General features: G+C 32.5%; 2 protein-coding genes across 2 annotated transcripts; one reads left to right on the top strand and one right to left on the bottom strand.

The window, feature by feature from the left end:
- Positions 1–9,262: 9,262 nt before the first annotated feature.
- On the bottom strand, positions 9,263–25,731 carry LOC149910954 (uncharacterized). The gene is made up of 3 exons (XM_090104823.1): positions 25,575–25,731; positions 18,713–18,858; positions 9,263–9,551 (listed from the first exon to the last, which is right to left on the bottom strand). The coding sequence occupies exons 1-3, from the start codon at positions 25,660–25,662 to the stop codon at positions 9,546–9,548; spliced, it is 240 nt and encodes a 79-aa protein (XP_089960949.1). The 5' UTR covers positions 25,663–25,731; the 3' UTR covers positions 9,263–9,545.
- Positions 11,963–13,772, top strand: LOC149910955 (uncharacterized). Its single transcript, XM_090106483.1, has one exon. The coding sequence runs from the start codon at positions 12,693–12,695 to the stop codon at positions 13,770–13,772; it is 1,080 nt and encodes a 359-aa protein (XP_089962609.1). The 5' UTR covers positions 11,963–12,692.
- Positions 25,732–27,373: the final 1,642 nt, after the last annotated feature.

Raw genomic sequence — 27,373 nt, 5'->3', positions numbered from 1 at the left:
ATGTATTAGATATCGTAATATTCTAAGTTCATATTTATATAAAACTAGCGGTCCGCCTCGGCTTCGCCCGTGGTACATATTTATGTTTTCTCTACATAAGAACCATCCTGGTACTTCAAGGAATATAATAAAAAAAGAATTATCGAAATCGGTCCACCCGTTCTCGAGTTATGCGCTTACCAACACATTTTGTGATTCATTTTTATATATAAGAAACTAGCGGTCCGCCCCGGCTTCGCCCGTGGGGCCCTATTTACGTTTTCTCTACATAAAAACCATCCTCGTACTTCAAGGAATATAATAAAAAAAGAATTATCGAAATCGGTTCAGCCGTTCTCGAGTTATGCGCTTACCAACACATTTTGCGATTCATTTTTATATATAAAAGAGAAGAAGAAATAGCGATCATAAATTGCATTATATTTACAACTAGCGGTCCGCCCCGGCTTCACCCGTGGTACATGTTTACGTTTTCTCTACATAAGAACCATCCTCGTACTTCAAGGAATATAATAAAAAAAGAATTATCGAAATCGGTTCAGCCGTTCTCGAGTTATGCGCTTACCAACACATTTTGCGATTCATTTTTATATATAAGAGAAGATGAATAAAAATGACAGTGTTAAAAAATAAAATATCGAAAATGTTAAAGCGGCGTTGTAGGTATAAGGTGAAAAAGCTCAGAAATGTATTACTTTGTACAGGCTCAAAGGCGTCATGTTCATTATATCGTCGAGAATGCCGGCACAAATGAAATAAGAAACATTTAAAAAGTTACGAGTTAATAGATGTCCATACTTTTTCTCTTATCGAGTTTATAATCCCTTTTTATACTGAACTAAAAAGCACCAAATCAATTTTATAGTAAGTATGTGTTTTGCAAAGCATAAAATATTTTTCAAGTGAAAATTCTATAGACGCGTTGAGAGCATAATTTCAAGGTCGCGTCGTGGCAACACCGTCACGTCATGGAGCAAGGCGACGGCGTATCTTTGAATCTTGTCAGAGAAGTTTCACTTCTGACACGTGTCCTCGACACACAATATAATTCCTGGTGTTATACTTCTTTACCTACCTGCCATAAACTATTACTTTGCATAGTGGGTTGCCTGGAAGAGATCACTCTTAAGTGATATTAAAGGCCGCCCTCCGCGTTGGTCTAGTTACAAGTTTTAATTTGATCTATTTGTATGCCAGCACAGTAAAGTGCAATAAATAATAATAATATAGAATCAGAGAAAATATCTCTTCCATTGCCCCTTCCCTCCTTGGACATAAAGACGAGTTGACATGATTGTGTTGAAATAATTTTGAATCGTAAGTAAATAATTACCAAATTTCGAATAAACTATAGTAATAACACTAAAACTTACTAAATATAAACAGTGAGTAAACATCATCTTCGAATCTTTCTCACACTTCAAGTAGCATCTTGCTGCAAGACAACGCTATAGCGCGCGCTTCAAGAGCAAACCTAACCTTACCAATCTGCTGGCACCAGAAGATACTATAATATTTTATGTTAAGATTCTCTTTTTGTGTGGAATTTTGTGTGGAAATTTCGGGTCATTGTTACAGGATGGCGGTTCTACAGAGGTCTTAGTACGCAATGAGAAAAAGAAAAATGATGGCCAGAACGCTGATACCGGATACCGATACTGTAATATTTTATATTAGAGAATCTTCACGTAAAATATTATAGTATCTTCACCGTGTTTGACGCGTCACACTTGGCCCTTCATCTGTTAAATCGTGTCCTGGCCTCTGATCCCACAATTGATATTTTTTGCTGGCAGTTCAAGTGCTGTCCTGGACCTCCGTAGCAGGTGCTTGGATGCATGTAGCCGCACATAGTGTGTGGCTCCGTTTTGTTTTTATTTTTGTTAACGTATTACTACTAAATTCAATGTATGCTTTGGTATTATTATTAAGATTTTATTTATTTATTTATTATTTATTCATGTCCATGGTGTAGAGATATCTTAAATAACAATTTGTGTATCGCAATATGTGTAGGGAAAGCTCTAAAAACGTCTCTATAAAAACACGACTTCCAATATAATAAGCTCTATAAATGTAGCAGGGCAAATTAATTATATTTAATAGTAATTCATTATAACAGTATTACAGTAATTCATAATAGTAATTAATAATAGTAATTCAATGTATTGAAGATATAAAAAAATCTAAGAGGGTAACCCACACACAAATATAATAAATGAACCCAATTAAATAAGATATCTCTGTATGATATATATTTTTATCTATATGTATCATGAATTAATTCCAAGTTTCTGCGTAAAATTCTGTCTCTCAAACTTCTGATTCATTTAATAATTCAGGCCCCGGAATCACAGACACAATAGAAAATCTGTGTCGTGGACCGATCGGGCCGTTCGGGGCTCAATGGGTTAAACGTTGGTATGCTTTGAGTACCAACATGCTGCGACCTAACACGTGAAAAGCGTTTTAATCCGATTTCCAAAAGCTTTTTTCAATAGTAAATTCGCTTGATGGAGGGGTTGAAAGTCAAAATTTCATTAATTATTTTTATGTCAGAAACAAAACCGGTCAAATGCGTGGCACGTGTATTGTAAGGTTCCGTAGTTTTAATAAAAAAATAAAATAAATCTAAAATATCTAAATGATCTAATATCTAAAATAATAGTCATGTGCAAGTCGAATCGAGCCCTCTAGAGCATGAGAGTTTGTACTTTAATTTTTTTTATACATAGGTGTTGCATTTGAATCTCATAAACAAGCGCACACGATTAATATTTTTTTTAAATCCTATCTAATGATTTCATACTTCACTATGGAAAGAGTCACCAATCATGCACAGGTAAACGAACAGCTAGATAATAACTAATAATACATAGAATTCGTTAAATATCAATCTCCAGTATAACAAAGATAGTAAATGACCGAATATTCACACAAAGAAAAGAAAATTTTATGGAAGCATTTCGGATAAGTTTAATTAGAAATGAACATATAGTTTTATTTTCGGACTGTGATAAATACATTAGGTACTTCCGTAAATGACATTTAAATGCAAAGTTAATCCTTTAAAAGAAAACAGATTATCCTTTCAGGAGTGTGTCCTATTTTTATTCTTCCTCTCCTTATGCACGGCTTATTCATTGACCGTTCAACTTTTATATAAAATTGTGTTCTCAGAACTCTTTACTTTATGCAGGTCCGCCCTGGCAGCCTTAAAGCAGTATTAATTCCAGTGAGGAAAAGTGACGGCGCTAGACGATATTGCTTTTAGTCCGGGATACATCGCCCATTTTTGCAAGTGATTACTATCAAGCTAATTTTTCGTGAGTAGCTTTATTTTGATGAGATGCCCAATAATTTCATGTACGAAACTCTCGATTGTGGTAGCTTACAGAGGTAACAAGGATAAAAATTTTTGATTTGACGGTTCTCAAATATTTATTACGCAATTTGTAGGACAATATGTCTGTTGAATTTTATAAGTATTAAATAAGTGAAAATAAAAAAATCAGCTGGTTAGTAATCATTTATGATGACTTCGTTATCGATACACATTGGAAAGGGGGACTCTTTGATCAAACCATAGATTTTGTAGGACAAATATTTTTTCGAATAATTTAGATAATTATCTTGAGATTGAACAAAAAAAAACATTCAGTTAGTAATTAATATTTGAGAACCATCAAATCAAAATATTTTATCCTTGTTTCCTCTGGTAGCTACCACAATCGAGAGTTTTGTACATGAAATTATTCAAAATAAAGCTACTCACGAAAAATTAGCTTGATAGTAATCACTTGCAAAAATGGGCGATGTATCCCGGACTATTTGACATTGTTTCACACGAGAAGTAACACTGCTTTAATATATTATGGTAACCCCCTGTTTAGTAAAAGGCACTGATGTCATAGGTAATGGTCAAGTACAATCCCCGGAAAATAGTCTGGCACGGTTTTGGCGTAGAGGCGGTATGCGAGCGCAAAAACATTTTAAATCGTGTCTGTTTAGAATAAAGTTAAATAAATGAGAAGGATTTGAAAAAAGCTATTGTACAAACGAAATGACTCTTGTCAAGTTTCGTGTCGGATCTGTACTTAACCAATTAACTGAACACACTGAACAGGACTAACCTGCATAAACTAAAGAGTTCCCATATAACAGCCATGGCTTTGGTATACCAGGTGTAAAATAGAAGATAGAGATTTATTAATGATACTAGATAAGAGATTCAAATATTTCTGTAGGATTCACAAGAAAATAAACTTTCAAAGGTTTTTGTAGCAGTAATGCACGATTCGCAATCTGATTTATTTCGTTAATATATCATTAATTTGTGAATATGCTTTCACTGATCAATCGTGTCGGTTATCATATGGAATAAAAGTAAAAATATTACAAATGCACTAGTTGGTATAAACGTATAAAATGTTGTGTTTTCTCATAGATAAACACAACATGAATAAACTACATTAAAAAATAAAATGTTGACCACAATTTCTAGAAAAATGCACCGCTTTGACAAATCCTTTAAATGGTTTATAAAGTCCAGCAAGACAAGATTACACGGAAAGTATGGAAAAAATAATAAAACACTTAATAAAAGAAGTTTTTCTATAGAAATTGGATGTTTCACTGCACGACTTTTAGGACCAAATTAAGTGTGTAGTTTTTGAAAATACGATCATATTGTAAGGCCCGTAGCTCGTGGGCTGAATATTTTGGAAGTGTACTTTTGCGTTAGACTGCATTCCGACCACTAATGCCTAGCGGCATTTTTATGATGGCTTTTAAACGTGATACGCTGAACTCTACTTTCGCTTTTTTATTATGAATATATTGGCAAAATATGTTTATCCATATTTCTCTGATTTCAATTGTTCGGAAGAGAATAGCGTCACTTTTTGTTATGAAATGTAACTGAATTCCAATAGTTGAACTTGTCCGATGTTAAAAATATTTCTTTTGTTTTAGGAAGTACTATTGTTTCATTATATAATAAAGTAATTTTTTAGAAAAAAAACAAAAACCGACTTCAAGACTATACCTATATGTACAAATTTAAATAATTTCTGATAAACAGTGTATATGCCTACAAAATTTGAGGGTTTCCCTCGATTTTCCCGGGATCCCATCATCAGATCCTAACCTGGTGACAATGGGACCACCTCTGACGTATGACCTACCAAATAAAAAAAGAATTATTCAAATCGGTTTATAGTTGCCGGAGTAATCGCGTAACAAATATACAAAAAAAAATACTGTCGAATTGAGAACCCCCTCCTTTTTTGAAGTCGGTTAAAAATAAGCTTTATTTCAACAATATAAGTTGTACAAATTTTAAGGTTTCAACTAGCATGTATAATAAACTGTTTTTGGTACGTAAGTAAAATCTGTTTAATATGTAATCGGCAGAACCTAAGTTCAATTCCAGTCAACATTAATAAAAAGTCTTAGATAAATAAGAAAAAGAAGACTCATCTCCCACTCGGCTGAAGAAAATAGAGCTACAACAAACATCGTCGCCTCGTTACGTTATATTAACTTTTGCGTAAGAAAAGTAAATCGTCTTTAAATTGAGTTTAAGTGTAAGCCGTCACGTTTTATTTAAACTTTAAAAAACTGCTTTAACCTCCCTCGGATAGCAAGCTTAAACGGTTATCAATCGAAAGAGATATTAAATACTTGTTAAGCTATTGCATAGCTTCTATCGCGGGCCTTGAGCGCGGGGAAAAAAATCCAGAATTTCCGTAACGAAAAAACCTCACGCTCCCCACTCCGACGGGCACGGAGGTGTGGCTTGAAGGCATAGCATGCAATAGCTTTACCGCGGCAGTCCCCGAGTGCCACACGTATTTTTTTTAATTAGTTTTGCAGTGGGTTTAAAGTAGGTACCTATATTATCTGTGATCGCAGGTCTGATGTATTACCATAATATAAAACTTACGAAATAAATAATAAAAAAGCGAATACAAAAACTTAAAAATAAGAAGATTTGTAAAAATACGACTATTATAAAAATTAAAAATATGTAGATATCCTAATATAAATGTATAAAAATAACAATCAAAACATGAGAATATCAAATAGAATGTTTTTTTAATATCCATATGTGATTGCTAACGTTCAAATGTATTGCTGTTCAAATGTATAGATACACAATGCAGCGAAGCCGATAATGGATTGGTGGATTAAGTGCTTACCGATTACACTTCTTCGAATTATTCGCGAGATACGCACAGACAATATAACATTAATTGACAGCTGCTGTCAAAGTCATTCTCAATTGCTTAATGCAAAAAGTCAAAAATAAATTAAGATTGTACCGGAGTAATAATAAAATTAAAATGTAGAGTATTCCTTTAAACTATTTAATTGTTTTTAATCCGTGTTAAGTCTAATCCTATACGTCCGCACTCTATTTTCCCGAAAGAGCGAGAAAGATGCATCGTTCTTCAGCATAGCAGCGGTAGGTGGGAACAGCGAGCGCTCTCGCTTTCACGTAGGCGTTTCCGCGCGATAAGAGTGAGACAGGCTATTGGAAAATGCATAGACAAGTGTATAGCTGTTTCCATTGCTACAATCACCCGTTCTCTTTCGCACGAATGCTACACGGTAACTAACAACTATCTCGCTCTACGGATAAACTTTGCATATTGGCTGAAAGGAGCAGAATTACGAGAAATAGAAATCCATTCGCATGAATAATATTATTTGCACATTATTTGGCCTTCGCATATATTATAAACGTGATAATCTTAGCTTAGAATATGGGCAGAAATGTCAAAAACAAAAACGTCATTTTGACAGCCAAGCTAGAGCTATATTACTATGTGAAAAAATCGTTTTTCATTAATTTATTACACCAAAAATATTATAAAATTACCTATTGGAAAATTTTTGAAAAACAGCCCATTATAAAGATATAAAACATTTCGAGAGCATAATCTCATAATATTATATATCAAAATAACACATTCTCAAATATAATATTATATCAATTATTGATCATTTAACGCGGTACATCTATGTTTAAAATTAAGTTTTCCTATAAAATGTAATGAATTTTGCACAAAACCAAAAGAAAAAGACTTTCATAGTCGTTTTAATATTTAAATAGTGTCCAGTAAAGCGAAGCGAATTCTCTGGAAAGTCCGTCGGAAGTCTCACCAAACTTAACACTTCTTATTAATTTATTATTATAGATATCTTGCAATATTGTCAAATCGCGACGTTTAATAATTTTAGTTCATTTTAACTTGAATCGCAATATAAAAATAATTAAAATTTTCCGTTGGATTTTTTTAAAGGAAATCTAAATCACCAGGCACACTTATTTAATTTAAAAAAATAAAGGACTAAGTATCCGAATTTGATGAGAAGATCCGTAATTAAAAATAATCTTAACGTGTTAGTTTACACTCATTTTATAAGCGCAACTTGTTACACCGCGGCCGCGGACCGCGTAGAAGTTTATAACAAAATCTCTTATATCACCAAATATAACTTTAAACACACAGTAATAAAAGTATAAATTCATATATAACGCTTACCGTAATAAGTAATAAAAAAATTCCAATCGAAATCGAATTAAATCGACCATAAAACATCGCGAAACTCGTCAAAAATTAGGCAAAAAATATAAATTACGTTACAATTAAACTTGCACATTATTATACAAGTAAAATAAATAATGTTTGTACTTACCGCGCGCCTCACCTGTTAATTGCAAGCGAGTTGACCAATCCGTAGCTAGTTGGAAGATGGAATGCATACGCTGCAAGCTCCGACTGAACGGGGGGTTGCCTCCCCGATTTTGAGGAGTACTCGTGACGTATGTCAGCATCAAATTGCCACCTTTTACAATGTTACCGTAATCGCGTAATGTAAAACGATTTGTTTTATTTTATCGGCTTTATTTGGACGCGGAGGACGAAATTTCCGTATTTATACGCTTTTAATGGACTTAAAATATGATCGTTAAGTTGGCTTTTTTGTGTATTAAAAATACAATTTTTAAAACATATGTATACCTAGTTCAAAGTTAATTATCCATGCCTAACCCAATTTATTTATACCTATTTTGAAACGTAGGCTTTTAATGGTCTTAAAATATGATCTATATGTTGACTTTTTCATTTATTAAATATACAATTTTTAAAACATATGTAAGATAAGATATATTATTTATACTTTTACTTTCCTAGTAATTTATATTATTACTTATTTTTTATCGCTTCATTTTTAGTATACACCGCCTACCTACTTGTACTCGTAATTTAAAATTTAAATTATTGTTTTTCTTGGTTGGGTTACCTGGAAGAGATGGCTCTGTAGCCATAAGGTCACCCATTGTGCAATTTGTTTGTATCTTATTTTTTCATCTGGTGTGTGAAATAAAGAATTCATTCATTTATTTATTCATTCATTCAATCATTCATTCATTCATAGTTCAAAGTTCATAATCCATGCCTTATTTAAAGTTACGTTGAACCCAATTAATGATCAAATATTTATTTCGGAACGTTTATATAGAAAAACCTCTTTTCCAGATAATTAAGCAATATTTTAATAGAAAGATTTGCTGCATTTCACGATCTCAAAATAACTTGGCGTCTGCTGAAATCAATTTTGATAAAATACCTATTTAAGACGTATTTATTTGACTTCCGAAACCTTTATGCTATTTGCGTTCTAATGAAAATTGGTAGATTCCATTTCATTGAAGTTAAGAAATAATATTATTTAAGTAGATTATAACGTCTGTAACATCAAAAGATTCATATTTCTATATTATATTTAACTGTAAAAATATCTTATTAATTGATATTCGATAAAATGTTTGTGAACTTCAGCTCCTCCTACATAAAACTCGTGTATTGATAGAAATTGATTTAGTGGATTCATATTCCTGAATTCAAATCTATACGAGTTTATTTTTTTTCTTTTATGACATTCAAATGCTATAAAAAATAAAATTTATATTTTCTATCTATTTCTAATCTTAAAAAAATGTATCTAGTTAAGTATCTGAATTGTGTAATTTTAAATTTTATAAGAAATATTAAGAGTAGGTACTTTTAACAGTTTTAACCGTACAATTAATTTTTTAATAATCTTTAAAATAATCTTAGTCATTTACGTGATATGATCATATTTTTCATAAAGATTAGTATTTTTTTACAAAATCATTCAATAATTAGACAATTGATAAGAAGCTTAAGATCAAGGGACTTTTACATTAAAAAAATAATAAGCCATATCATTAAGTACTCATTTAATAAAATAAGTTTGCTCACAGCAATAACAACATCGTTAATACTCATAATAATATAACATACTATATTTAATATTCTCATACTATTTACGATTTCTACTTTATAGTAACTTTTGCAGACGTTTGAATTTTAACTGATAGTGAAGCTAATAAAATAAGAAAGTTCATATAGAAACCGAGCATAATACATTTGTAATAAACCATTTATATTTGACAACTTATATCTATCTTAACTTAAGGCGGAATACGGCTTCTCTCCAGATCTCCTTCATGCCTGGAAAATAAAAATATAACGATTAATACAAACTAACTATTGGAAACTAAAAGTATTAAAAATGTAAGCTTCCGAAGTCCGACAGTGCCATATAAAATGCAACATGTAAATTTCCAATTCGTAGCAAGAATAGATCCTGACACTAGTTACTGGATATAAATATCTCAGAGACGACTGATTCTATTTCCGGTAAAGGCAAAACATCTTAGAAAGCAGATTTTCCTTCTATATAAGATCTAAATCAAATCTTGTTGGGAGCTACGTAGCTACAAATTGCTACATGCACATTGCACACCCGTTCACGCAAATATTAAATTGATAATATATTTTTATCGTAATAAATACTAGCGGTTACATGTTTACGTTTTTTTTTTTTCATAAAAACTATCCTATCTCTCAAGTTGGATCGAACTGCACATGGTGTGCGAATCGGTTAAGTGGTTTAGGAGTCCATTGAGGACAAAAATTGTGACACGAGATTTATATATATTAAGAGATGAATAATGTTTAAATTATATAATAAAATAATATAATAAAATATTTTATCATCGATACATAATTGTGTTCAATTATCTAATAATTCAATTGTTGCATTTTTTAACAGATACGTAAAAGGGTAAAAAATTAAAAATACATACAAGAAATGATATCCTCAAGGATCCATTATGTTTCATATAATAATAGGGAACAAAATGGATTCTAAAATAAGACTTTTATTTAAAAAAGGCTCTATGCGTGTCGCAATTACAAGCGAACGAAGAGTATTCACTCATTTCCGATCCTATCACCGAATGAAACTATCATTAGTACCAAAGTACACAGATTACTTCTATCAATGTATAATTAGTCAGAAAAACCAATAAACGTGGCATGGATGGCGCATAATATCTGGTGAACACATACGAGCATAAATATTCCCCTTTACGCAAATACAAACATTGTAAATAAATGGGAAGTGCCCTGTAGGTTTTGATTACAGCTTTTCCGTCTGGAAATCGGACGTGGGGTTAAATATACTCGGCTACAATCTACATGCTAGTTATGACCCGCAACTGTGCTCATAAGACTGGCGTAAAAAAGTATGGAACTCTTTTATTGCGCTTGACTTTTTCATACGTTTCCGCAGTTCACACATGGCTTGATTTCAGTTCTAACTATGAAGAAAGAACTATATACTCAACGTTATTTCAAATTACAATAAGGAGTTAATTAATCTTTCTTTTAGACTCTGCAAATATCCAGTGCATGTTAATAAAATCTAATTCAGTGAGTAGACTTTAGAGTTAATATTATAACGACATTTTGAGCTTTCCGTCCGCGACTCCGTTTTTTCCCATTTAAACTCTCACGTAAAATGAGCTTATGTCCTTCTAGTTTATATGTTTTTTTCTTTTCTTCTAATCTGTTCCGCCATTATGGTATTAAAACGGAATAGAAACATTCGCACCTGTAATAATCCTCTTTGCTGAGCTGAAAGGACTTTATTCTGTTTATGTTCCCATTTCTATCAGTTATTCTACTATACAAATTAATACGAATTAAAAAGTATTTGTATTTCCACTATTGTAGCACGTGTAAATACTTAATACCTATTACGTTTCTATTAAATTAATATAAATTATTAGCAACTTTAATCTTCACTTATAATTAACTAGCTTTCCGCGCCTGCGTTTTCAAAGAAAAACCCGATCCTGTAGGATTTCCGGGATAAAACCTATCCTATGTCCTTTCTCGGGTATCAAAATATCTCTTTACCAAATTTCATGCAAATTGGTTCAGTAGTTAAGGCGTGATTGAGTAACAGACAGACAGACAGAGTTACTTTCGCATTTATAATATTAGTATGGATTATAAAGATTAGGTATTTAATACGATTATATCAAATGCAAAGTTTTAGGGAAAATATGTATATGAAGGTTGATTTAGGGGAATATCGTTTATAATATAGTTTAGGGGAATGTTTGGCTTACGAACACAATTTCAGTAAATTCATAAATTCACCAATAGTCACTTGGGGTCACTGAAAATCAGTGGTGGTAAGGTATTAATAATAATAATAATTACCCATCGCCCCCGGTTGGCATATCTACAATAGATATCCCAGCCGTGCAGTCAGTCACCCCGCAGGGCACCTTGTGGCGAGGTGTCGGGGAGTAGCGACCCCGCGGGAACCGAGCGCTTCCGGGGGAGGCCCCTGTCCTCACCTCTGGACTGCCCCAGTGGCAGTTCGGAGTGAACAATGACGAGGTTCAGGATCCCCCACCTCTGGCTTGCCTTTGTTGGCCGTCCAGAGTGGAGCCGCCAGAGCTATATGCTCGGGGGTGGAAGTGTCTAATGGCGTAATAGCGGGGAAACCCGCTCCGGGCCTGCGGGCCCGCGATGGTGAAACCGTTGTAGTGTGTAAGCATATCCTAATTGTTTCATCATCAATAATGTACACGTGTAACCCAATTATATCTATATTTAAGCAATACTAATACAAATAAAGAGGCTGTCTTAATCATGATCTCGTTGTTTTAATTCGTCTCCTAATACACGCCGTACATGGCGACCCTGCCAATAGTCGACCACCCGCGCGACTCGGTTATTTGATACCACGTTAGCGTTACCTTATTTTATAGACTGGAACTTTTATTGGACTTTGTGCATCATAGTGAAAGAAATAATCAAAATTATGATTATGAAGGAATAAGGAAAAAAAAAGAAATGGATCAGTTAAGTACGTGGTGAATATATCTTCAAATCATGGGTAACCAAAAATCCACCACCTCCTGTTGTCATCGTATCTTCGTACATATTCGCAAAATGTAACTGATGGGAAAAATCTGCCAGAAATCTCCGGGTGTCATGAGGTCCTCGCAATGGGAGCGAAGTTCAGCTACAGTCTCCGAAAAATCCAGGTGTTGTGTAAAATCGGCCTAAAGTGCGTGCATCATGATAAGTGCTCGTTTCAAATAATAAAAAGTGCGTGTGTCGATTAGTGTTATATATAATTGTGAAAACGGAACGAAATTTAATGAACTATTTAGTGGACTCTAGTAAATTTATATAATGCAATAATAAGTATATTATAATTCTATTATGTCGTATATATAGTACATTCATACATTAATTAATAATGAGTAATCAATGTGGTAAGTTATGGCAACTTATTTACAGTCTTTATATAATGAATTAAAAGAAGTGAGATCATATTTAATAAAAATAGGCCCTAAAAGAAGGCAAGGTAGTATTTTAGTCACTAAATTAATTGAAGCCAATAAAATATATGCGCGATACAAAGACTGGCTTAACGATTATAATTTAAGATTAAGCAAGTTTAATGAGGACCCTACACCAGTGCATAATTTTTGCAAACAGTTTTTAGCTTTATATAACGAGATAACTGATTTATGTCAAAGTGATACATCCAGCTCTGAAACTATTTTAACAATGAATACTTTTGATTTGAAAACTGCGTTGCATTTATTGCCCTGTATGACAGATACAGTGGCCAACACCAAGCAATTAATCGATAATATTGAATATTATAACTCTTTATTGGAGAATGAAACGTGTAAACAAAATTTAATTAATTTTATTTTAAAGAGTAGATTGTCTCAAGGTGCAAAGTTGCGATTAAATACTAGTTATACAAATGTGAATGATTTGATTTTGGATATGAAAAGAGAACTTTTACCTCATAAGGCGGCAACTGCAATTTCGTGTAAATTAGAGAACATCAAACAAAATAATTTGTCTATTTCAGATTATGGTCAGGAAATATCTGAATTGTTTGTGGACCTTACGATATCGCAAGCTAATGGAAATTCTGAAAATTATAAAATATTAAAACCATTAAATGAAAATATAGCCATTAAAAAATTTGCTGACGGCTTGCGAAATCGTAGGCTGAGTACGATTATAGCCGCTAGGAATTTTACCACTCTAAAGGACGCAATTCAAGGGGCTCTGGACGAAGAAGGTACCAGTACATCAGCGTCTGGTGAAATTTTGGGTATGAATAAAACTAATTATGAGGTACCAGGCATCATTTTAGAGGTCAGCGAGGAAGATACAACAACTATTCTCCTTTCTATAGGGGGCAAGGCCGAGGTTTTCGTGGCAACCAACGAGGACATAATCATCAGTTCGCCATCAGAGGTACTTCAATGCGTGGCCACCAGTTTCGAGGCCAGCAGAATGCAGGTATGTCTAGACCTAGAGGAAACCAAAGGATAAGCCAACAACCAAATGTTCATATTATGACAAAAAATCAGCCTGTAAATTCAGTGAATACAGAAACATTTTTTCGTGACTAATAAATTTGACCATACAATTTTATCTTGCCATAGTGACTTTTATATAAATTTTTCAGTCAATGGTACAACATTTCCATTTTTATTAGATACAGGCGCATCTTTGTGTGCAATTAAATATAAAAATGTCTTAGATTTGAATCTTACGGTATATAATGAAGACATAATTATCAATGGTCTCGGGGGCAAAGTCCAAGCAATAGGATACGTGTTTATGCAATTGAGTTGCGATGATTTAATTATTAATCACAAGTTTTATGTATTTGATACATTGCCAATTAGGTGCAGTGGTATAATAGGTCGAGACTTTTTAAGAAGGTTCAATTCTGTTTTAGATTTCGATAAAAATATTTTGACAATGCGTGATAGTTCTAATATACCAATTAATTTACCGATTAGAAATACATTTAATAATCAGTTAGAAGTATCAGCTAGATGCGAATCTATTCACTATGTTCAGACAGACTGCCAAGAAGATTGTGTAATTTTTTCAACAGAGATACAAGAGGGTATTTATTTGGCTAGTTCAATTGCTACTCCCATAAATGGCGTTGTACCTATTAAAATACTAAATACTACGGAAAATAGTGTTATTTTATCAAAATTAAATTTTAATATACATAAATTAAGTGATTATAATATTTGTTCTTTTAATAAAGTAGAAAATAAAGCAGATAGAGTAAAACAATTATTTTCTTATATGAATTTTTCTCATATGAATACTGAGGAAAAGACTTCTATCGAAAATTTATGCGCTAAGTACGCTGATATCTTTTATTTACCGGGAGATACATTAAAAACAACTAATATTTATACACACACTATATCTTTGAGACCACTCCAATATTTTCTAAGCAGTATAGATTACCTCAAGCCCAAAAACATGAAATTCAACAACAGATAGATAAAATGGTTGAAGAAGGCATAGCAGAACCAAGTCAAAGCGATTGGTCGAGTCCTGTGTTATTAGTACCGAAGAAAATAGACTCAACAGGTGCTAAAAAATGGCGTTTGGTTGTTGACTATCGGAAGTTAAATAACTGTATAGTAGATGACAAATATCCTTTACCGGATATCACTGAGATATTAGAGTCTTTGTCTGGAAGTGTTTATTTCAGTCATTTAGATTTACACCAAGGGTACTATAATGTAAACTTAGATGAAAATAGTCGAAAACTAACTGCATTTGGTTCTGGTCAATATCAAATGACTAGAATGCCAATGGGTTTAAAAACAAGCCCTAGTTCTTTCTCTCGCATGATGAATATTGCCTTAGCGGGTCTTAATTACGAAAAATGCTTAATTTATTTAGACGATCTTGTCTGTTTTGGACGGTCTTTATATATTCATAATAAAAATCTACAAGATATTTTTGAAAGGTTGCGTAAAGTTAATTTAAAATTAAACCCTTCAAAATGTGATTTCCTAAAGAAAGAAATTTTGTACTTGGGACATGTAATATCTAATAAAGGCATACAACCTGATCCGGCAAAAATTAATACAGTTAAAAATTATCCATGTCCAAAAAATTGTGACGAAGTTAAGAGATTTGTAGCTTTTGTGAATTATTACCGAAAGTTTATACGAAATTTTGCGGAAATCGCACAACCTTTAAATTCACTTTGTAGAAAAAATGTATCATTTCATTGGGATCAAAAGTGTCAGCAGGCATTTGAAACACTTAGAGAGAAAATTATTTCTCCTCCCGTTTTACAATATCCCGATTTTTCGGAACAAAATGAATTTATTCTCGGGACTGACGCGTCTAATTATGCCATAGGATCCGTTTTAGCGAATAAAGATGGGCGTCCTGTTGCTTTTGCAAGTAGAACGCTAAACAAAGCCGAAAAGAACTACCCTGTAATTGAGAAAGAATTATTGGCAATAGTGTGGGCGGTTAAATATTTTCGTCCATATTTGTATGGCAGACATTTTAAAATTCGTACAGATCATAGACCCTTAATTTATCTTTTTAATATGAAAGATCCATCAAGTCGACTAATGAAATTCAGACTTGCTCTAGAAGAATACAATTTTACTATAGAATATGTAAAAGGTTGTAATAATAGTGTAGCAGACGCCTTGTCACGAATCTCGTTGAAAGAACTAAAAGAAATGCATGAGCATAACGTTAATGTTTTGACTCGTAGACAAGCCAAAAAACTTCAAGATTCTTCGGTTGATAATATAGCACCCTCAGATAATTGGCCTGATCAACCAAATGTCGTAGGGACTCATATTAAACCGAAAGAATCAGTTGAATTAGTATTTATCGATTTGAGAACTTATAAAAGAATTAAGAAAGAAGGTATTATAAATTATGAAACTGAATTATTTTGTTACGTTAATAGTAAACGAACAATTTTTATTAAATATTTAGAATCTCAATCGCAAAGTACACGAGGTGAATTCGTGAGAGAACTAGATAAGTTATGTAAAGATATAAACGTTGAGGAAGTTTGTATAGTAAAAAATAAGGATAATGCAGAATTTATTCGTAAATTGTTAGAAGAAATAAAGAAAATGAAAGATAGGTCCGGACCACGATTATGTGTTATAAAAGATATAGAGCGAATAAATGATAAAGATGATAGACGCGTAATTTTGAATGACTTTCATCTCTTACCTAGTAGTGGCCATGCTGGTATGAGAAGAATGTCAAATAATATTAAAAAATATTATTATTGGCCTGGAATTGATAAAGATGTAAAGGATTTTGTAAAACGTTGTGATAAGTGCCAACGACAAAAACATTCAACTCCACATAAAGAGCCAATGAGTATTACAACAACAGCCAATTCAGCATTTGAAAAAGTATTTTTAGATCTAGTTGGACCCTTAGGAACTGATAATGATAACTTTTCATATATACTTACTTTACAATGTGAGCTCAGTAAATATATTGAAGCTTACCCTTTAGTTTCTAAAAGGACTGATGAGGTTGCAAGATCGCTTGTCAATAATTTTATCCTTAGATATGGAGTTCCCAAGGAGATAGCTTCTGACAGAGGTAAGGAATTTATATCATCTACATTCCAAGAAGTTTGTAAATTGTTGCAAATTAAACAATTAAATTCTACTGCCTATCATCATCAAAGCATAGGAGCTTTAGAAGTATCTCATAAACACTTAAACTCTTTTCTTAGAATTCATACAGATAAGCACCCAGAGACTTGGAGCCACTGGCTTCCCTTTTGGTGTTTTGCATACAACACTTCAGTACATTCCGAAACGAAGTTTACACCTTATGAATTAGTATTTGGTAAAAGATGTATACTACCAAGTAACTTGTGTAAAGGCTTAGTGGAACCTATATATAATTACGAAAGTTATCCAAGTGAATTAAGATATCGTATACAGCTTTCACAGAAAGAAGCAAGAGATAACCTACTTAAAAGTAAATTCAATAGAAAAATAGGTTATGATAAATATACCAATCCTGTTACATATAAGGAAAATGATTTAGTATTAGTGAAAAATGAAGTAGGTTTAGGTAACAAACTAGAGGATTTATATTCAGGTCCTTATAAAGTTATTAGGGATATATCACCAAACGTAGAAATTATGAAGAATAATAAGTTAGACATAATTCATAAAAATAGGACTAAGTTATATATTTCTTAATAAATATTAGTTATAATACTTTTATATTCGCATTTTCTTAGAATTGTATAACTGTAAACGCAATTGTAATCTTTTTATATGTTAAAAAAAAAAAACAAATGTAATTATGTTTTTTTTTTCTATTAGAAGGGAGGTGTAGTGTGTAAGCATATCCTAATTGTTTCATCATCAATAATGTACACGTGTAACCCAATTATATCTATATTTAAGCAATACTAATACAAATAAAGAGGCAGTCTTAATCATGATCTCGTTGTTTTAATTCGTCTCCTAATACACGCCGTACACCGTTGCCGCACCTCTCTACACCCCTAGCCGTTCAGCTGATGTTGCCCCCTTGTTGCCATTCTCGGTAACCTTTTTGGGAGCCCATCGACCGAACTGGCGAGTCACCGTCTGCCATTATTTTCAATTTTTAATATTGAAAAGGCAGACGTCCATAGTCCCCATAGAACCAATATACCAGTCCATCTAACACCCCCTTCCATAACCCAGTTTTGTTCATTTACATTTTTCTGCAATAGTCCTACATTGGCCGCGGATTGCCCAGGGCTGTATCTCTATAGTGCAGTTATGGGCAGGCTGCGGCTGGTGTCCCACAACACATTAAATTCTCTAAAGGGCCTCTGCGTGTTGGACCTGTGTCCCCACGTAAGCCTTCCAAAGGACCGGGTATCTTCCTTCTGGTGGTACCCGTGTATCATGGAGAGAGACATAATAATTATATAATAATTAATATCACCTTGCAGAAACTGAGTTGGCGCCATTTTTCAAGTCACTCACTGCCACATTGCTGTTCGATTCATTTATTTATTTTTTTGTTTTTGCTTTATTCTAAATGTATCTCGTGATGTGATATTTACAATAAATGTGTTTTATTATTTAAATGTTTATACCGATTAAATACAAAAAGTATAAATCTATTTAAGACCTTCTTCCCTATCTATCATCCCTTCACGAACCTGCTGCTTCATATGCGTGGTAGCCTGATCAAAAAGTGCTATGTACTAGTTAAGTCTATGTATATCCATTCATTCTTGTATACTTTCGCGTTTATATTAGTACCCTTACATAGCAACAATCGACTCCCAAGTGCCTCTGGTTGGGGCAGAGCACGCCCCTCATCTGCACGAGGTTCCCGGGCTGGCAGTCTTCTATACGGAGGCAGAGACCGCCCTGGGGCACGCATGGCTACCAAATACCTATACATTCTAACCGCGCTTATAAAAGTACCCTTACATAGCAACATTCGACTCCCAAGTGCCTCTGGTTGGGGCAGAGCACGCCCCTCATCTGCACGAGGTTCCCGGGCTGGCAGTCTTCAATACGGAGGCAGAGACCGCCCTGGCGCACGCATGGCTCTTCTAATTCTATCACGCTGACCACTGAAACGTAAAAAGAGATACATAAATATTGAGAATTATAAATAGTCAGAAATAATTTGGATAAACATGTTTTGGGTAGTGGAGTAAAATCTTAGACGGTTATTTGTGGAAAATAACTAACCAAATTCATAAAAACAGTGGAAATTTTTGGAATTAAATTTGGAAAATTATCATTGTTTTGGGTAAAAAGCGAGGCAATTATAAGAGAAAAACGGCTAACCAAATACAAACAAATACAGTGGAAATTTTTGATTTTCTCCTAGTCTGGTTAAAAGCTTGATACAATGGAAAAATATAATCACCTTTATCACAAACCGGATACAGAAAATATCCCTGATACATTTCAATCCCTCTTTATAACGGGTATTATTTACTAAAACAATATTTTATAAGCCTCTTACGACTCTGGGGGAACCATTGTAAAGAAATAAAAAACCTAAAATCCTATCTGTATTACATTTGAAACTTTTCCACGAAATATTTTTTGTATTTCAATAAACAAATGGATTTGAATGGAAATTTTATGTCTATAGCACATCGATATAGATAGGGGCTTATTTTTACGAAACTAGATAATATAACACTATAGCGTCAAATTTCAAAACATTCAGTACTTGAAAAATGTATCAACACTAATATTATTTCTTACCATGATTCTAAGCGTAATCGGTAACAAATTGCATTAAATAAAAATCTAAATCCAAATTATTATCTAGCATGCAATAAAAATCCCTAAAGCAATTTTAAAGATTACACCCTAGATAGGAAGGGTTGAAATTGATTTAAATGCACGCATCATCGAATTCATGTGGAAATATTAAATAATGTACTTACATGTAGGTACATTAGATTCGGCGCATGTTTGTGAATATACAATTAATCACATTTGCATATATTTGACGGTTTTGCAAAATGATTTATTTCTGGCAAAAGTAGAGTTAGTTATGAAATCGTATTGATTTTGCTATAGGTACCTGAATTATACCGACAATTTTCTGACTGTAACAACAATTTCTTTTCTTTTCATTATAATTTGAATCGAAAGTTTATTTTCCATATGTCTGTATAAATCTGTTACATAAGGTGACAAATAATTTTCAGAATACACATTTAAGCTCACGGCAACACATAAGCTACGTATAACGTTTTGTGATTCTTAAGTACCTCCTTAATACAGTACATTTCCACGCACCCAACGGCTTATATTTTCAACTGACAAGGGAATATTTATTTTATTCTTCGCCAGCCGCCATGTGGTATCCTTCGCGCGAAAATAACCACGATCGGATTTTCATCCGGCTAGCCTGTTGATTGATCGATGGTAACAACCAATATTGTATCTATTCGAGCAGATATAGGTAAAAAAACTTTATTATAACATGTTTAAAACAGTTTAATATATAAGTGGGACTAGTATCAAAGTAGAAATCTAAACTGTTTTTGTTATTGACTAGAATTACTTACATTAATATCTACAAACAGCAAAGTTTAAAATATTTAATTATTAATAGGTACTATAAATCATTATGTTTTAATAATTTCTCCAGAAAACCGCGCCATAAGGAAAAGCGCAAAAATTTCCGCCCATGGCCTAAATCGATCATGTTCTTATATAACGTGATATTGACACAAAAACAAGCGAATTATCTTAAATATAGACATGAAGGTCGAACGATGCGTAAGCGCTGCTGTTATTATGTATTGAATTATTTCAATTATCTGGTGGGTCACATGACTGCGATAAAAATGTAACTAAACAATAATATTATTAATTGCTTGAAAATGTCAAATATATTAGCGATTATTCCCACTATAATGTATCTATATTGTAATATTTTTCATTGAATTTTAAGCTCACGGAAAATAGTTTAATTATACGGAATGAAAACAAAATATATTACATACATATGCATACAATAATATAACATATAATGTACTAATATTAGTACAATTAATGCTGTATGTACCTGTAATTAATAGCCAATTTAGAAGAAGATTTTATGTACGAATTCTATATTATGTTACAAATTGAGCTACTGTTGGTGTGTCTTTAAATAAATAAATAAATTAGGATTCACAGAATAAGGGACAATCCCTAAAATATGGGTTGTAAGCAACCACCGCGCAAATCAAAACACCTAAACTAATATACCATTGCTTTTGTTTTACATATTTAACCCAACAAAATTTCAACAAGTAAGAAATGTCACAGAGCTGGACAAATCAAACGGGATTTGTATAATTGTATAATATGTAAATTCCTATGGCAGCCTGCCTGTTATAGAACTTATAGAACTTACTCAGTCATGCATATTTACACATATACATATGTTACAGGAAAGGATTACCAATTTTAAACTACATATTCATACTCTCTATTTTTTCATAAATCCTTTACGAATTTACAAACTATTTAACGTTAATCATCCGCAAAAATATAAAGACCAATTCCAATTCCCATGTATACAGTTATTAAATACAAACATGGTATTAAAAAGCTTTCTATTCCTGAAATTAATCTATATATTTTTGATAGAATTTATTTCCGTTTTCGCTTGGTTTAACATAGCTATGTTTATCTTTGAAATGGTATTATTTCGCTGAATTGACCCAACATTCATATAATATGAAGGGAGTCAACTTACAGAACTCCAATGCGTTGGTTTCATAGAATTAATACGTGGATAAACAATGTGAATATGTTGACTTTATACGTATATTTGAACTACTTGTTGAATAAAAACATTTCTTGTAATATCCAAGCACTGATTAAAAATAAATAATAAGTATTTAAAAAAATAATAAATTGTAATAATTTGATGATAAAGCTAAACATGTATTCCGAAAATGTAACGAACCCAATCTTCATATGTTTTCAATATATTAATTGTACCAACAACCACCTGTACCATTAATTATTAATCAATTTACAGTGAAACGATTTATAATTATAGAATATAAGCGACAATAGGTCATAGGTGGACCAACAGAATCTTGGAATGGCGTCCTTGGACCGAGCGAAGAAATGTTGGACGTCAGCCTGCTAGGTGGGCTGACGATATAGTGAAGGTATTGGGAAGAAAATGGATGCGAGTGCCGAAGAACAGAAAAGAATTGCATGCCCATGAAGAGGCCTATACTCAATTTTGGGTGTAAACGGGCTGAGAAAGAAAGAAGAAGAAGAAGAAAGATTTATAATTAGCAGTATGAAATTAAAATAAACTGAAATTGTTTTATTTTGACAACAGTTTTGTTAATTAGTGTCAAAACTCGATTAGAAATCCTTTATAGAGTGCGATCCCAGTACCGCCAGAAAATAAGTAAGGTCTGAGTTGAACCAATATAAATTAGACATAAATTAGATAAAAAAAACAAGAAACTGAAAGAGAAATTAAATTATTTAGGTTTGAATCAATTTTTTTGTACTTGGGCATATTCAATGCCAAATTTTGTAGAGTAAAGAACATAGGTAGTCGTATAGGATTTTTTTTATAATTTCCTAGTGCCACTAGCTACTAGTTTTTATACTGAACGGTAATAAGTGATTCAGGTAGGTATAATTAAGAATGCTCATGATATCTTTAACATTATAAATGGTACATTTATAATGTCACTTTAATAAGCAGTTGGAGGGTAGACATTTTAATTTTACAGTTTCTTATACATGTGAATATTCTACGAGCATTTAATCGCATATAAATGATACCAGCTTGATAACTGTACAAAACGATATCAATTATTTACTAGTGGCTATAATTCGCGATGTCATACGTATTAATTTTTTGTACTATAACTGTATTCAGGAAGTGGTTTCTTATCTAATAATTAAGAGTTAAAATTTCTAAATCATAAGTCAAGGAAGAAATACAATCACCGTAGAGATATATACATTTTAGTTATGAATAGGTAGTGGTTTTAACAAATACAGATACGTTTAAGTTCAAGATTAGGTAATAATAGCGATATCTACATATTTATATAATATATATGTGAAATACATTGTAGGTATAGTTGAGATAAAATTGTTAATTACAATACCACGTACTTAATCAAATGCTTTTCTCACGAATTCTAGATGTTTTAATGTAAACAATGATAATATTTTTCATAGTAACATTTTCGTAAGTAATACAAATATTATTTATTTTGTTACAGATTATGGTGAAGACGAAATTGTCTGATATGATAAATGAGCACTGTTCAGAAATACCATCATCTAGAGATGATGATCAGGACTTTGCAGACGGTCGGAATGACGATGACATGGTGAGGATAAGACGAAACTTGGACCAGCTTGATGAAAACTTTATTGAGTCCGAAAATCATGTTTCTCTACCAGATATGCATCTTCCTCTACTTACTTACTGATACACATACAACCCTTGCCAAAAATTTTAATGAATAATCAACAGTTCCCCAAACCAGTATTTCAAGGGTAAGCAGATCAACACGCCAAAGAAGAAGTTCTTTCACAGTATCAGTTAGAAGTAATTGAATTTCAAAAAATATAATTATCAAGGAAGGAAATGAAATTCAATTTGATAGAAGAACACAGCCAACTTAACAGCCCAACCATCCTCCATCTTCCGGTAATAAATATTTGAAGGGTAATACAACAGAACGGGGATATTCAGAAGAATGGATAGCTGATTTTGATGAAACAGTAATTGGCAGGGTAATGTGGTAGGATAATAAACTCGTAGCTTTATCATCATCTTTTATTGGAAAACAGCCTATTGACCAAGTTAGCCGGTATTGCAAGAAAAAATAAATTACCTAAGAAGTACCTAAAATTGTAAAAATATATAATCAACATATTGGAGGAGTAGATTTATTAGACTTAATTTCTTGGGAAGCATAAAATAAAAATGCTTACTGATAAATGGTACTACGTCTATTTTGCCTACTGCACAAGAGAGTAGTAGAACACTGACTGAATTAAAATATTTAAAACTGGAGGTTGCTAGAAGTCTATGCATGTCGTTCATCGTTACGAATAAAAAGAGGCGACAGATGACGGTGATTGAGAAGAAAAAAAAACAAATGCAGAAATCCTTTTCACCTGAGATGTGGGTACGACTTGAAAGGTATGATCACTTTTCAATCTGGAAAGAGAATAGACAGCGCTGCCAGTATTCCCAGTGTAAAGGGAAAACATATATTTCTTGCAAAAAGTTTCCAGTAAATTATGTTCTAATAAAGACTACAATTTGTTTTTACAAATTTCATCAGTAGAAGACATACTTTTGATGTAAAATAAAAAGTTTTAATGTACTGATTGCTCCTAAGTAAGAGCCAAATACTAGTGTAACTGCATAGAGTACCACTTAAGGGCTGATTTTTCAATCCTTGGATAAAACTTATTCGCCGACTAATGTATTAAACTACCATTTTAAAAACGTATTCTAATTGCCCGTATTTGACAGTTTACGTGACATTTTAAATTTTAATATTATCGTGTAATACTTTATTGGATGGATAAGTTTTATCCAAGCATTGAAAAATCGGCCCTAAGGAAAAGAATTTAAAAAAATATCTGCTAAATAGATGGATTTTAATTTTTTTTTGTCTAGAACCTATATAGATCCACATATATTTTTTTTAGGTGAAAATAAAAATATCATGCAATGTAGGGTTAAAATAAATGAAAATATATTTAAAAAATTTAAAATAATAACAATTAACAAGATTAAAAACATACAATTCATAAAATGCTTTTGAGTATGCGTAATTTGATTTATCTGGAATTCGAGCTTATTGCTGAACAGAGCAATGTTATTTTGCAACTAGCTTCCGCCCGCGACTCCGTCCGCGCGGATGTCGGTCTTCGCGTGGATGGTTTATTTCTCCATTTTGAGTAACTCTGACAATGACAACTTATAAATATCTATTGGACCCAAATACGGCTAGGCCTATAATAATACGCAACGTGTTCGCGGTTCTACAGAACAACGAATGGATAAAACTGAAAAATTAAGATTAATTTTTTTTCTACGTATTTTTCCAGGATAAAAAGTATCCTATTTTACGCCCAGGATAATAAGGTATAATTATACCAAGTTTCATCGAAATCGAACCGGTAGTTTTCACGTGATGTCTTCACATACAGACAGACAGACAGACAGACAGACAGACAGACAAAAATTTTTTTAATCACATATTTGGGTTTGGTATCGATCCAGTAACACCCCCTGCTATTTATTTTTTCAATATTTTCAAAGTACAGAAATGACCCTTCTACAGATTTATTATATGTATTATAGATAGATGAAATATTTCGTAATAACTACAGCTATCTGCTTAATTGAATATGTACAGTATTCCAGTAATTCTTAATTGTATAAAGCAATTTTGTTTACTGGAAGGATAGAAATAACTCTTTATACTGTTTCTACCTGTTTGCAATATTATTGTTTCTGAGAACTACTTTCAAAAAAATAATTATGTTTTATTTTTTTAGCACACACACTTATTTTATATGAAGATATAGGTTGCTATAACATTTATTTGGAGCTCAACACACACATGATTAAAATAAGATCATTAAGTCGTTTCTATCGTTAGAATGCATTCATATAAAATTGGTCAACACATTATCTTAATCAATATTTGGTTGCAGTAGCGCTTGAAAGACATTTTCCGAATTCCATGCACATAACAAGGTATTGTTTACAGTATTAAAGAATTCGCTTGCACGGTAATTGAGTAGTACTCACATTCAACGGGTGTCGTTGACCGCTTCCGCGTTGGGGTGGCTGCGGCCAGCATGAACAACGCAAACATGAACACAAACTTGAACATCATTATCAACAAAATAAATAAGTCAATGGTTTACTCGGGCAGAAGCACGACAAGCATCTGGCCTCGATGGGGCAGCTTCGCGCTTTTATACACACATATTTATAAACATTTTCGCGCGGATCCAAGACGAGTGTGTTAGGAGTGATCGCAGTTACGGCGTTCGTAAACTATAAGTTGTTTACGTACTAATATTATTTGGTAATGTTTGTGGTTTTGACAAAACTGATTGCTACACTATGATTTCTAGTAAAAGAAAGTATTTTGATGAAATTTTCAGTTTTAAAAGCATTGAAAAATTAAAATAACGCTTAATAATTTGGATGTGTTCGTTTAATACAATTTTAGGTTTTCCTATCGTTTTCTAAATTACGAACGGTACAACATTGTCTTAAAATAATATATAGATAACTACGATCAAGATAGTATTTTCAATTACTTCTATGATTCATTCATTTTGTAGTTATATTTTACTAAATCAATATTGGATACTTACATCGCAGACAAGTGATTCCCCTTGCTTTGACTGCTAATTTCCCTTTCCCTAAGTAGGTAAACCTTTCCATTTCATAAACGTGAAAGATCCATCGAATTCGTAAAATACCTAAATTAGCTAAACAAATTTGGATGTTTGATGAAGCTTTCTCCTTGAGGAATATCAGTTGAGAAGAAAAGTAGTAGAGTCGAAATTAAAAACTAGGGTTTACTTACTTCGTCAGTAACTAAAGACAGGGTAAATCCAACGACTCACAATTACTCCTTTAAAAGAAAAGAACTTGTAAATAATAGAAGAAGGATTATTATTTACAGAAGCATTTTCTCTTTATAATTTATATTTAATTACTCGCTTCAATTAGCTGACATAGAGCTTAGGTATACAGGCCCCGTTTTCCAATTACAGAGCATAATGCGACTCAGTGCCGCACAATGCCGAATTATGCTGATGCTTAATTGGAACGTGGAACGCACCAGCCAGGTTGCGCTAAGTCCATGCGCTAAGTTCAGTGTTGAAAAAAAAAATATTCATAGAGTTAGCAATAACCTCTTAAATAAAGTGTGAATGTAAATAAAGTGGTATACATAATAATTGGTTGAAAAATATTTACGGTTATTTTAAGTAATTTGGATTTTGATTATTTCATTAACATTTTTTTCAATGTTTGTACCTTCATCCATACTTATATTTATTTTTTTAACACAATTTGAATTAACTTTGATTATTTCGAAAAAAATACAATGAAACGAAAGCTTTAAATTTTTTTCCAACAATTAATAATTACTAACGATAAATCGATTGCACGCATCAATTCACGCGCATTACTTTTTCTAGTGCTCGATTGTGCGAAGCATTGCTGTAGTTGGAACATTCAACGTTAAGCATTATGCCGCTTAATGCGCTCTAGTGCTGTAATTGGAAAACGGGGAGTGTGTCCCACTGATCTGCCGTCCTTTAACTAGAAAGCCGTTAAGCCCACGAAGTGAGTTTCGAGTAAATGGCAAAAAACACGGAAATCGTTATTTCTTAAAAATTATGACACTTAGAATAATTATTGTGAGATACATCGATCGAAATTTAATTATATTATATATAAATAATAGTTTTTACCCAGAAACTGTTATAATTTATTTTTAAATTCAATTTTTCTCGTTTAGTTCAGCATATAATCTGAAAATTTTAACTATTTACTGGACAAGACGGCCGTTAACATACCATAGC

This window comes from Colias eurytheme, chromosome 1 (genome assembly GCF_061535395.1).
Source record: "Colias eurytheme isolate Ceu_HAF_F1 chromosome 1, ilColEury1 Martin Lab GWU primary, whole genome shotgun sequence".
Taxonomy (NCBI): Eukaryota; Metazoa; Arthropoda; class Insecta; order Lepidoptera; family Pieridae; genus Colias; species Colias eurytheme.
This window is presented reverse-complemented; position numbering and strand designations above follow the sequence as displayed.